The sequence below is a fragment of the Parasteatoda tepidariorum genome, chromosome 3, assembly GCF_043381705.1.
Source record: "Parasteatoda tepidariorum isolate YZ-2023 chromosome 3, CAS_Ptep_4.0, whole genome shotgun sequence".
Taxonomy (NCBI): domain Eukaryota; kingdom Metazoa; phylum Arthropoda; class Arachnida; order Araneae; family Theridiidae; genus Parasteatoda; species Parasteatoda tepidariorum.
In genome coordinates, this window is record NC_092206.1 from 78,091,735 (window position 1) to 78,105,623 (window position 13,889).

The following is a 13,889-nucleotide window of genomic DNA, read 5'->3' on the forward strand; positions in this document are numbered from 1 at the left end:
ATGGGTAGACTCGCCCCGGTTTACGTTACGAGTAATATTAAAAATTAGCAAATATATATAACAATAAAGAGGCAAAAAGGAGTAAAGAAAAGAGACATTAATGAAGAAAATTAACAAATATGAAATTTATGAACTGCGCATAAGCGGCAAGTACATAGAATCCATAAAATAAGATAAAAATAAAAAGATAAGAAGGAAAAATATTTTTAAAAAAAAGGAAAATTATAAAAAATTACTTTTTTTTATTAAAAAAATGTTTAAAAAATTAAAAAGGTTAGAATAAAAATAATCGAAAGATTATAAAGTCGTCGTCAGCTTACACGATTACATCCGCAAATTAGAGTGCTTCCTAATATTGTCTTAATGTAGTCAAAGCAAATAATTTCAATACAATAGTGTAAGATTTTAATTTCTTCAATTGTCTCTGAAAATAATTTAATTTTTAATAGTTTTTCTTCCTTTTTTAAACACATTAACAACATATTTTTCCTTTGTATTTTTGTCATATACATTATGTATGATAAAAATACAAATATTTTGTATTTATTCTCCAGCAAAATTTTTTCTGAATGCTTGAGAAAACACCAAGGAAAAATTCTTCATCCATTGAAAATCCTTGCAGAAAATTTAAATAGATGGACCCCCCCCCCCTCTTGTACACTATTTTATGAAATCTCACTTTTAAATAATATGCTATTTCACTACGCTTTTATTAATTCGCTTTCGTGTGTGTGAGGGTGGAATATTTCAATAATATAATTTCGACGTCTTACGACTAGCAAGAACACTCAAATCTCTACTAAAACTTTTCACTTGATGACAATGCATATTTCAATTGTTTCCAGACCGCTACCAGCAGAATTTGCGGTGTTATTGTAACCGTACGAAATTTACCGCCAATCGAAATTGTGGATAACTAGAATTCTTAAATCTCTGTGGAAGCACTGTGGTGTATGATAATAAAGGATTCAATGTTTTTTGCTCCAAATAGATGAAAGAATGTATCTCCAAAATGCAATGTATCATTACATTTTTGAGCTCTATACTGTATAGCCTCATAAGTTTCAATCGTTTTCTGATAACTTCAAGCAGAATATTCATATTATAGCCAATGGGAATAATCCAAAATCAAGAAACATTAACTGACAAGTCTAGAATGAAATCTTACTAGGTGATCTGAGATATGATGACGTATCAAGTTTCCAGACCGTTGTAAGTAGAATTTATCGACGAAAAAAAAATTACATTCATATCCAGGCTAGCTAGAATGATGAAATCTCAACTACAGCTCTTTGTTAAATTAAAATAATTTTCTAAATATCGCAAGCAAAAGGCATTATGTGTCTCCATTTTATTGCCGAAAATTCAACCATTTGCCGACAAAAACTGGCTGACACAAAAAACTAAAATAAACAGAAACTTTAAAAATTCGCTTTTAATCACATCTTAAACAAACAAAAGAAACCGCATAATAAGCTACGTAACAGATTTCATCTTAATCGAAAGTAATAAACTTCTCTTTTTTCGTATTTGATATGAAAAAAAAAAAATCGAATGATTATCTCATTTTAAGTTCACTTAAAAACGTGTAGTTTTTTTTAATATTTATTGCTATCTCGAGTTAGCAATTACAATTCCTGACTATTAAGGTTCAGTTTTACGAATCATTAGCCAATGAGTTCTCTCTATAATAATTAAAAATAAAATGGCTCCAAGAAATATTAGTTAGAAGAAAAACTAGTGTTTTATGAAAATAAAAAGTGATATGATTTTATTGTTTCTATAAAATATGCATAGCGCGTGTGATCTAACTTTTTGAGATTTTAACACTTATTCCAACGCTGCACGTTTGGATCTAAATAAAAAAAAAAATTTAAAATCGTTAATTTATTTTAATGATCGTTATTTAAAGGGGACTAATCAAATTAATTTAATCAAATAATTATTTTTAAAAAATTGCTCTTCGTCTAGGAAAATAAAAAAAGAAAGCCTCAGTTTGAGTGATTTAAAATGTGAAAGCCGACCGAACTGTGCTATCCACTTTTTAGGTCAGAGAGCTGACCTCACATCAGAAAGGTCCTGGGTTTAAATCCCGGACAAAGCATAGGTGTTCTTTCATTCTCTGGTACTACCTGCCCTTACAGTGGGGGTAACGTTGTCGTTGACCCACCTAATATGGTGCGCCTGAAAAAGTGGCCAACAAATCTGCCCTACTGATACCTGAATGCCGAGTGTTAATCGGGTAGGAAATAAAAAGCCAGTCAGGTGGCCCAGCGGTCAGCATGCCTGACTGCAAAACCAATGGTTACGGGTTCTCTGTTGTGTGAATGTGACCCACTCTATGAACGGGTATCTGCGTCAATGTGGCGTGGGTAATACTCCTCGCCCATGTGACAGGTTCACAGATGCGCTCCCGATAGCAGCACTTCCGGCTCTTCCAAGCCGAAGAACGAGTGGTCAGTTAAAAAAAAAAAAGTATTTAATTAAATTGCCGTTAAAAAAAATTAATTAAAACTTAGAGAGAAAAATTTATTTGACTCAGAGGTGGAACAGCAGCATACTTATATTGGAACAGAAAAAATGGGTTTTAGAACAAATAAATTTGGTTTTTTGAGCAGATTGGAGCAAATAGTCTTTATATTCAGAGAAGCACGGTGCTTGCAAAAATTAAATTTTTGTGCAGATATAAATTAACATTTTATATCATATTTAACAGTTCTTGGAAGGAAAAAAAACACATTCATAAATAAAAAAGATGCAATAGAAATTTAACTTTTGATTGGAGACACCATCTCGAGTTTCTTTGCATCTCCTGACCCCATTTTAATTATAGTATTATTTAGATTATTATAATGCTAAGATGATTAGAGTATATTGCTTTTAGATGATTTTCTGTCATTCAAACTTTTTAAGAAATTATAACAATGAACCTCTTTTCAGGGATGACTTTTTATTTATTGCTGCTATTTATTCCCTGAACCATGATTAGCATGTAAAGTAATACTTTTAGATGAATTAATAAAGAATGAATAAAGAATGATTGAATGAATAAAGTGTTAAGTTGCAGCAATAAGCTTCCTTTCTAAAATAACTTCTTATTAATTTACTTGCATTTCCAGAACCCAAATATAATGTGTAACATAATACTTTTAGGTGGATTTCGGACATTCTAACGTGTTGTTACAACAATCAACCTCCTTTCACAGGTACAGTAGAAACTATTCATCAAATTTTAAATACCTGAATTCTATAAGGGGAAAAAATAATAAATCTCAGTTTCCTTCATCCTGATTTGTCAGATATCAACAGTATTTTTGTTATTTTTTCTTCACTTAATTTGGTTTGAGGTCAGAAAGAGCAAACAGATTAAAATCATCAATAACCAGTCTTTTGTTTAGTGAGACAGGATTACATTTGCCTTCCTCTAAGAACTGCCTATAAGTATTATCCTAAAATAAAATAGTCTTAAATAATTTCAATTTGCTCTCATTGGCACCAACACAGATATCTGATGTGGTGTTTACCTTTAATATGTTAGTTTGTTATGCTGATTTCAAATCTGAAAACCGTTTTGCTCTATCACGTCAGGTTTTTAAGATATTGACAAAAATTAGTTTTCATGGAACACTGTTTGATTTCCATAGAATAGAATACTATTTAAATTTTAGTACTTTCAAAGTAATACTGTTTAAACATTGTTAATTTTAATGAAATATTGTTTTAAGTTTAGTTATAAATCTTAATGGAACTTGCTTGCACTAGGTATAACTACAAATTTTTAACAACTATACCACATATTACACTAAAAATTGATAAATTTCTTTGCAATGAGTGACGTTTTGTACCAAAACCACAGTAAAAAGCACTGGAGAAAAAAGTCTCTAGAAGAGAAAACAAGGAAAAAGAGCATCGCGCCAAAAAAGACTATTTTAACAACTGATACTTTAGCACTACATTAATGACCGATATGATTCAGGCTACTAATTATTTGAATGCAAATTGATATTTTTACAAAAACTCATTATATTACAAAGTGTAATTTGAAGCTTGGAGAAAAGAAGTTTTAATGCATATTATAATTTTTTTTTCACTGTACAAAATAAAACATTATATACTCAATACAATTATTATACATATAATGCATCAATTAACAAGTTTCCCAAGATTAAATAATATGAAGTGCGTAAAGTTCTTTCCATGAATTTTAAACTAATCCTAATATTTAAATAAAACTCATTTTATAAGATTAAATATTTCATTACTTTAAATTATTTAACAGCCCAAATCAAATTGAACATATATCTATATAATTGTTAAATAATTATATGGATTAAATAATAAATAAAGTGATAATTGTTAAATAATTATATGGATTAAATACTAAATAAAGTGATGTTTTTTTTTCTAGTATTTAATAAATTATTATTTCCAAAAGGTTTTTTTTTTTTTGGAGGGGGGGTGAGGTCAACATTTTTTTCCTGGGTCTCCACCGATCGTAACGGCAACGTAGATGAAAATCTGTTGCTGCGTTGCTTCCTATCTGTTGCCAAAGTCTTTCATACCGGTAATTGGCAACGACTCTGTTTCTTGTCTCGCGCATGCTCAGGAGACTTATCACGCGATACGGTTGCATCACATCATCTCCTGTTTCATTTAATAATTCGTGTTTTGTTTGAAAGCGCTAAAGTTCTATTTATTAAAATGGAAAGAGCAAATTTGAAAAAAGTTTATTTCTTAATATGCATTGTATATATTTTTTCATCTTATCTTAATTTTTTTTTATTTTGTAAATTATATTACATATTTTAAACAGATTTTTTTATTATTAAACTCAACATTTACTTGAATGAAAGATTGTGTTTTTATCATATTATTAAAGATTTCAGCTAATACGAACTTTCTATTTCATTGTGATTTTTTTATAGGGTAATGAAGTTTTTATAAATCAGATAGGTAAAAATTTTAAATGCTAGGAATAGAATGTAAGATATATGAACCTTTTTAATAATTCCATAATGGTAACAAATCATTACATAATTTAATATCTTTTTCTAAATATGATTCCATAAAGATAAATGCAATAATTATTATATTGAATGTAGAATTTACTTTATCTTTGATTTTTATTTACAAATTCGAAATCAGCTCATTGTCTTACGCAATAGTTTTACAGATGAAATTATCATATACAGTTCAATTTTTGTTAGTACAGTGCTCGGTTCAACAATATTTGCAAGATAGTTCTTTCCACATTCTCTGCAGTTTCTCTTTCTTTTAACATAATGATATGCAAATTACATTTTTCTACCATTTTTTTTGGATTATCTGCTGCAAACCATTGATGATTTAACCAAATACTTGCATAATCAATACGATTTACTCTTCACATAATCAAATATTTTGCAGACGACAAAAAAACGCAATTTATTTTCTGAATCGCTCAATTTTTTTTTAATGCCAAAGCAGATATTTAAATTTTAACTTAAAAAATTTATTTAAATTTTAACTTACTCCTTTCAAAAAGACTGTCTCCTCAAATCCATCTTTGGGTCTTGTTAGACTGATATTTGATAATCCAATAATAAATGGATTTGAATAAAAACACTGGAGAAAAATTAGGTAAATAATTTTATGATATTTTTCTTATTGCTTAAAAATAAAAGGAAAACACTGCTACAGTAATTAATAATTTGATTGTTAGAGACTCCATTCTACAGCAAAATAATCGTAATTGCTTACATCAAAAAAAAATGGATGAGGTTATGTTTGAAAGCCTAAGAACGAGAATTCCAATTGCTTAGAACACAAGTTTTCAAATATACTGACATATTCCTTAAAAAAAATGTAGGTGAAAAATATGTCCTATTTAAAGATAACGGCTATTTTATTCATTCAAGTTACTCAAAGGATTAAGAAGTTTACATCACGTGTGGCAACAAAATTCTATATATTTTTTTCTTATTGACACTCAAACCTGTTGATAGCGAACTAATACTAAATGTAATAAAATCAACTACGCAATTCTAAATAGTATTTTATTCTTGTTTTAATTCATCTCTTGCTAAATTTAATATGAAGATCAATCTTTTTTTTTTTTTTACATGTCCCAGATAAAATCCGCACTGCTATATTCATATAACTACGGGCTGTTCGCGCAAAGTGAATCAATTGCTCTTCCATTTTTCTTAATAATAAAATTGAAAACAAATTATAAAATTCCGCTGCTTCGCTTTATTCACGTGCTCTGTTAAACAGATCAAAACACGAGCGTTGGGAGCAGGAACTAGCGACGAATCTGATTGGCTACTAGGGTTGGCAACGGCAACAAAAGTTGATTCGTTTCCAACTCTTGAACTGAAAGCAACGACAACAAGGCAACATGGAGAAACGGCGTTTGTGCGCCGGCGCGCAACTTTGGCAACAAGATTCCCGTTGCCGTTGCCCTCGGTGGAGATCCAGCTTTACTGTTTGCACACTAAAGATGTACAATAATGAAGTATACCTTAGATTAAGGATGTATTTTCAATCGTATAGATTTATGTGCTATATTTTGAACTAGAAATTTCGATAGAGTAAATATGCAACGTGAGTGTTTTCTTAGCTACTGATATTTTCATGAGTACTCACTGTAACTGGCTCTAGTGAAACATTAATGGTTGAAGAAGTATACCTAAAAAGAGACGGGTGATAGAAACAAATGGTTTGCATATTTTAGAATTAGAAAATTTTGTCTTCGAAAATGTATAGGGTACTAAGATAAACGCAACATTTTGAAATTTGTTTATCAGTGTAAACATTGGGTAGAGCTCAAAAACTCTTTTTTTTCTTTCCATCTCATTTAAATAATAAGTTATAATATAGGAATTTATACACATTTAAACTAATTTATTAATAATAAATAATTAAAAAATATAAGAACTCATTCAAACAAAAATGCTTTGTTGACATTTTTTTCAGGCAACTAAGTTTTTAATTTACGAATTTTCATCAAAAAAAAAAGTTCTAGAATGAAAAAACATAAACTGAGTATTAAATTAAGGATACCTGTCTTAAAATAATGATATTTAATGACAACTAATGTATGTCATAAAAACCAAAGACAAAGTAAAGAAGATATCATGAATAGTGACATATTTAATAGTGAGAAGTAGAAATATAAATAAAACATCCTAAAATACAATTGTGTATAATATATACAAATATTTATTTCATTGACATCATATACATTTTGCATTATTGCGCTGGTTTCCTTTTCCTTAGATTTTTAATCTGGCGTTCCCAGTCTTTTTTATGCCTTAAATAAAGCAACATAGCAGCTTGAGCATCTTCTACCTAAACAAATTAATAAACAATCACCTAATTAATGAGGAGTATCAGACATAATACAATATTATCATAAATCATTTTCAATATTATGCTATGTAAAATTAAAATAAATTGCAATACAAAATTTTATTTATTTACAGGAGGTAATAAAAACTTAGGACCAAAATGCTTGTAGATTTTTGGAAAAGTAATCAAGAACTATTAATAAGAAGGTGAAGTATCCACCCTATAAATTTGCATTAATCTACTGTAGTCCAAATCCTTAGTTCTTTTCATTAACACTTTGCTTGTAGCGCAATCAATCCACTATAAATCTGTCATAAAAATTTAGACTTCAGAAACATGACAGATATGTTCGTTATCAATAATTCATAAATTGCTTTACTTTGTTGGAATCTTAAACATAAATTCCATTTCGAAAATGCTAAAATTATTTCCACCCCAGTTACATCAGTTCATCTTGATGCCTTGGAATCTTGTTTCCACTTAAATGCTGATTCCCATTTGTTTCTACCCATAACGTTTAAAAATGCATTTTTTACCCGGATTTGCCTTTTGACCAATTAGATTTTTCCTGCTCTGTTTTTCATCTTCTTTTTATCTCTGCTTCTGTGGTTTTTCTAGTTTCGTTTCTCACCTTTATTTTTCGTTGGGAACTTAATGTTTTTAATTTCAAATCATTTTTGTTTCTTTACATTCTCATCTAGCAAGTCTTGAAGATGGGCAGCAATTTTTGAAGGGCTTGAAACATGATGACTATTATTTCTTGGTTGCTTATTTCTGAAGTGAATAAAGTTTTCAATCAGGAAAGAATTTACATTGTATGCTTTTTATTTAAAAAATATTCAATTTCCAATGGTGGGTAGATCAATAAAATAAAACATAAGAATATAAATTTGTCCTGTTGTACTTTTTTGTAATAGCTAAATAAAGGCACTCTGTTACTTACTGAACTATGTTCTCCACTTTGAATGTTACATCCAAGAATCATTGAAGTCAATTTCCTTAATGATGGGGTCTTCCCTCCACTAATTTCTCGGAAAGGCTTATACTTAGATGTGTCTCTGATTAAAGAGCGTGGGTGGCTGATGAATAAGACCTAAATACAAAAAATAAGACAAAAATTTTAAAATAATGATAAAATAGTGAATAAATATTTCACAAATAATAATATAAATAAGTATCGTTAATAGTTATTATAATATATATTATAATATATATTATAGTTATTAAAATAATTTAAGTATTATTAATAGTTATATAAACAATAAGTATTTTGTTTTATTTCCAAAAAAAGTGCATAAAAATTTCAGACTGTTTGCTAACCTATTTTATAGCTATAAAAATAAATAAATGTATTTTAAATTAAGTCTAATAAGAATACTTCTAAAATGCTCTAAATCATTATATTTTTAAATAATAAATAGTTACAAATATTTATATTTTTGTGGAAAATTATGCGCCATTGTTCTTAGTTTAGAAACTGATTTATAACCTCCAGGAAAGACCACCTCTATATAGCGACTAGTTTTGGGAGGCACAGAACTTTTTCTGTAGACTTTGTGTTGAAGAAAAAATTTTGGGGAGACCATGAAGCTTCTCAAAGAGGCAGAAATAGGCAACATTTTACGAGCATTTTCTACTATTGCTTAAAAAAAAAAAAATTTCAATTATGCGTTTCATGATTCTATGGGAGATGCTTGAAATACAATACATTTCATTAAAAAGATATATAAAGGATCTAGCCTAGCTATAAATTTCATAACTAATGATATCAAATGACTAGAATATTTCAGCTTAGAGATTAGTTAAAAGCCCTTTTCTTTTAATATTTATTTAATTTTTTTACCTCTAGAATGTCAAGTGATCAAATGAGATAGGAAATGAAAGTACTAATATCACTTGGTTGTTAAAAAAGAACATGTTTTGACTCTTTCATTTATTTATTTATTTTTTGTACAATGTGAAGAGGAATTTTGATAACATTATGACAATAATAAAAAATGTAAAGAACAATTCTGATGCTATTAAATAGAATAAATACATGGAGGAGGCTACTGAACTTATGCATTTTGAAATTATCTTCCCTTTCCCTCAAAAAATATATATTATTTTATAGACACAAACTTTATTTTAAATAAATGATTTAATAAATTCATGTTATATAAAATTTTACGCAAAAATGAAAACTTTTTACTTTTTAGAGAAAAAAAAACAGCACGGATTTTTAAAAAAAAATCCATTTGTTATAAATCAAACTGATTTAAAGCAGCAAGCCCAGCGCAAAACAATTAAAAAGTTAAATAAAAGTGAAGCTCTACCATTATTTCACTAATTTGTGTTCACAAAAAACTTTTTTAAACTTTTGAATGCTATCAGTAATTTTATTAATTTTGCTAAAACAAAAATTTTACAAAGTTAAGCTATAGAAAGCACATCAAAGCTTAAATAAGTATAATTATTTAAACAAGATTTTATTAATAGATATTTTAATTGAATTAAAATTTCAGGATATCTTACATTAAAATCATGTTTTAGGTCATGTCCAACAATACGTCTACCTTCAATCATGGTTGAGACATCTGTTTGAACTTCAAACAAGTCCTTTCCTAAAAAAATATTTGAATAAAAACTTATTATATATTGTTCATTTGAAGTGCAGTTTCTAAATAACAAAAATAAAATATTTGAGAAATATAGATAAATGTTACAGTCCCAAAAAATATAATTGCATAACTATAACAGTGATAAAAAGCATTAACATAATATTAGTCGAATACTTATTCTTTGAAAAATGGTAAATAATTAAGAAATAGTAAATAATTAACACTACATAATCATACATGAGACTAGCGCTTTACACTAACACATTTAAGAATTTTAAAATATAAATTTCTTGTTACCTTTCTTAATAATTTTATAAGATTTAGAAAGTATGTTTTTGGAATAACTTCGAAAACTTATTTAAAAGAATAATTCCAATTAAACTTTTGAATGTATTTCTAAAGTTTAATTGTAAATGAAATTGGCAAATGATATAGTTTTCATAATAATAATTGTCCCTAAAATACCATCCATTTTTTTTTACTTAATGAATGTCACAAGACATAATAAAAAAAATAATTACTGAAGAATGTGCAATAAACTCCCAATGTAATAAATTTTTGATTATATAAAGCTATAAGCAACTAAACATTACTAATCTTTTCTTTTAAATAACTGGGGGGAAACAGAATAGTCTGTAGTTTAATTTGCAACATTGGGTAATGCTAAGCGCATCCCTCCAAAAAGAACTAATTAAACTTAAGGATCAAAGTGTAAAATTGCCGGATATATTCACAGTTCAAATATTAGGACGCTAGCACAAATGATTCTGATGTAACAAGAAACTAGTACATAGCTGACAACATTGGAGATTCAAAAAAAGGGACATTTTTTGTAGGGTTCAATTTAGAACATAGAAGAAAAATTGTACAGTAATAGAAGAGTAATTTTGCAGGCGTTAGGAACTTTTCATTGTGAATTAACCCAGAATCTGACGTCATTGAAATTTTATAAAAATCATATATTATTACATACACACAACAAAACTGCACTTATCGTAATAGAGCATTTAAAATCTGTCGCTTCAAAGATGTATTCATAAGACTAAGGCTTGATTAAATTTAAATTAAAGCAGTCTGCGTGAAAATATTTGCAAAATTAAACTGAATGAAAATGTGCTAACAATTGAAGCTAAACAATTAAAAATATTTACAAAATTTCAACAGACTAAAAATGTCATGTACAATTTACAATTGAACTTTAGAGTGAAAATATTTATACAGAACTTTTTACATAAAATATTAGCCCTTTTGAAAGTTATATTAAAGAAGAAAAAATGTAATAGAAATTGCAAAAAAAATTTGATATTTAAAATTTTTTTTAAAAAATTTGGAAATTTGAATAATTTTTGAGTGTTTGTAAGAATTATTCAAAATTGAGAAATCTTCCAATTCTTTTTCTCCAGCAAAATTTGCAGCTATACTTCCACAAACCTAAGTTAAGATAACTTAGTTATCTAAGATAAGTTAGTTAAAATATGAATTTTTAAAATACTTGTAATGATAAACTGACTGACTTTTTTTTATAATTATTATTAAATTTGAATTATTAGTAGCTGGCACAAAATTTCCAATAATAATATATTCAAAAATGAACACAAAAGATTACAGGAAATATTNGTTAGTTAAAATATGAATTTTTAAAATACTAAATAAACTGACTGACTTTTTTTTAATAATTATTATTAAATTTGAATTATTAGTAGCTGGCACAAAATTTCCAATAATAATATATTCAAAAATGAACACAAAAGATTACAGGAAATATTAAAGATTAACATTCAAAGTTATATTTAGTAACATAAAAAGCAAGTCATTGATACACGCCTGCTAATATTAATGCTTAATATGAATACATAAAACATTAAAGTATTCAATCAATATATAAATAAAACACAATATAAAATATTAATTTTATAAATTCATTAAAAATATAAAATTAAAATATCCTTCTAAAGATATCAAATAACTAATAACGATTAAACAGAATAAAAATGAATACTTTTACTAACTTTGACATTTTTATTTTTCAATCGAAATTAGTAGGTTTTAATTATATTAAAGAATAAATAAATGTCTAATAAATAAATGGATTTTTGTAATATAAATGGATAAGAGCAAAGAATAAGAATAATGGAGAATAATACAGAAAATTTTACATGCAGAAATAAATTTGATTATATAGGAAGCTAATCATTTATAATAATTGATAATATTTTTATTAAGTTAGTAATTGTTAAATCATCAATAAAAATATTTACTTAAACATTAATACCAACAAAATATTACACAAAAATACAAAGGCAAGCGCTACTAAACAGTAAATGAAGTCATGAAGATTTAGACTCCACAATTTTGAGACCAACATCTTGAGAGCGAAAAATGGTGTCAGTATAATGCACTGGTCGCATTTACTTTCCAAACAAGCTAATATCTAACAACTTCTATTAATAGAAAATACTATTATAAATTCTTTAAAAACAGTGAGGATTTAGCAAGTTTCAAAAGCAAATACTTTTTTTTTTTCAAATATAAAGTGCTTTAATTATAGAAAAAAAGGAATGGTAATACATATAACAAATACAATAGTTAATATAAAGCAGTAGTTACTTTATACTTTGATACATAACTTTTAAAAAAATATATGATTTCGAATTGCTAAAATGTTAAGCAAAGTGATAGATAGAAAAAAAAAAAACTTAATATTAAATGAAACTACTTCATAGCTTGATACATAAAACCAGATCATCGATCACAACTGTAAACTTCAATTTATTTTACAATATTCAGAAACACATTACTCCCTGGAATTATCTGACATAAAACCAGAAAAAAAAAACCTTATTGATTAACACAAATATTGAAAATATTTTTATAGAAAAATCGACAAAATCCTTAAATAATTCATAGGAAATTAATAAAATTTCAGGAAAATTCCTTGGTCAAAAAATTGGAATATAATCATCTATTACAGAAACATTTTAGTTACCTTTTCTTAAGTCTGAAGGCCTAACACCACTTATATGTGTACGATAATCAGTGACTTTCTCTTTAGGCTTTACAAATTCATCATAAACACATTGTCCATAAGCATTTACAATAGAAACTCTGGCAAGAATTGAGTCCTTTCCATCAGGTCCAGTTCCAACCATTTCACAATCCATTGATAGAACTTTCGTTAACCTGTTAAAACATTACAAATATTTCTATATTGATTTCTTAAAATATTAACAGGGTGGCCAACAACATTCATAGAAAAATCACTGGACAAAATGTATTGAATTTTCCTGAATTTTATAGCCGGTGGTATAAATTTTATCATTTATTTTTTAGTTATGCTTTATTCTCACACATAAAATATATGTAATCAAACACTTTTACTAGCTATTAAAGTTGAAAATATTGCTGGACATATTTTTTTGTAAAAAAATATTATACTTCTAGTCACTGAAAACTTAATTTTCGTGGACTTAGTATTTTAATTAAATTCCCTCATTTTTTTTCAGGCTGATAAAAGTCACGTTTTTTTTTATTATTTGTCTAGATTCTCTTATTCTGTCACAACCCTTATTAAAAGCAGGGTTGGCAGGTTTTTGACAGTTTAAACCATGGTTTAAACCGTCACGTCAAAAACCTCACTGTCAAAAATGTCAAAAACCTATATTCATATGTGAAATTTAATTAATACATAAAATTTATATATTTTTTTATAAAGGATAGTGTTTCTAAATATGTTCTAGAAAAAATAAATTTAAAATTTTGAAGAAACACTTATATTTTGAATAGTAAGCAAAATCTTGTACTTTTGAAAGCTCACATCTTTTGTAATATTATGTATTCATTTTCATGTGTCATTGAAAATCTGCAGTGATATTATTAAGAAATTTATTTATAACCAAATTTAGTGTATAGTATAGATTATACTAAAAATTAGACATTTTTAAAGATAAACATTAGCAG

At 27.0% G+C, this 13,889-nt stretch overlaps 1 protein-coding gene across 2 annotated transcripts in view; it reads right to left on the bottom strand.

Annotated features, from left to right (window-relative positions):
• LOC107443203 (uncharacterized) overlaps positions 1-13,889 on the bottom strand; it is a 35,538-nt gene that overhangs the window by 8,870 nt on the left and 12,779 nt on the right. The window contains exons 5-8 of one of the 2 annotated variants that reach the window (XM_043055400.2): positions 12,919-13,112; positions 9,847-9,935; positions 8,276-8,425; positions 7,117-7,332 (exon numbers count right to left, since the gene is read on the bottom strand). In XM_043055400.2, the coding sequence (XP_042911334.1) occupies positions 7,234-7,332; positions 8,276-8,425; positions 9,847-9,935; positions 12,919-13,112 (532 nt within the window). In that variant the 3' untranslated portion in view covers positions 7,117-7,233. Of the gene's footprint in view, positions 1-7,116; positions 7,333-8,275; positions 8,426-9,846; positions 9,936-12,918; positions 13,113-13,889 lie in introns of those variants that run through there. The other variant, XM_071178872.1, reaches the window with a different exon arrangement.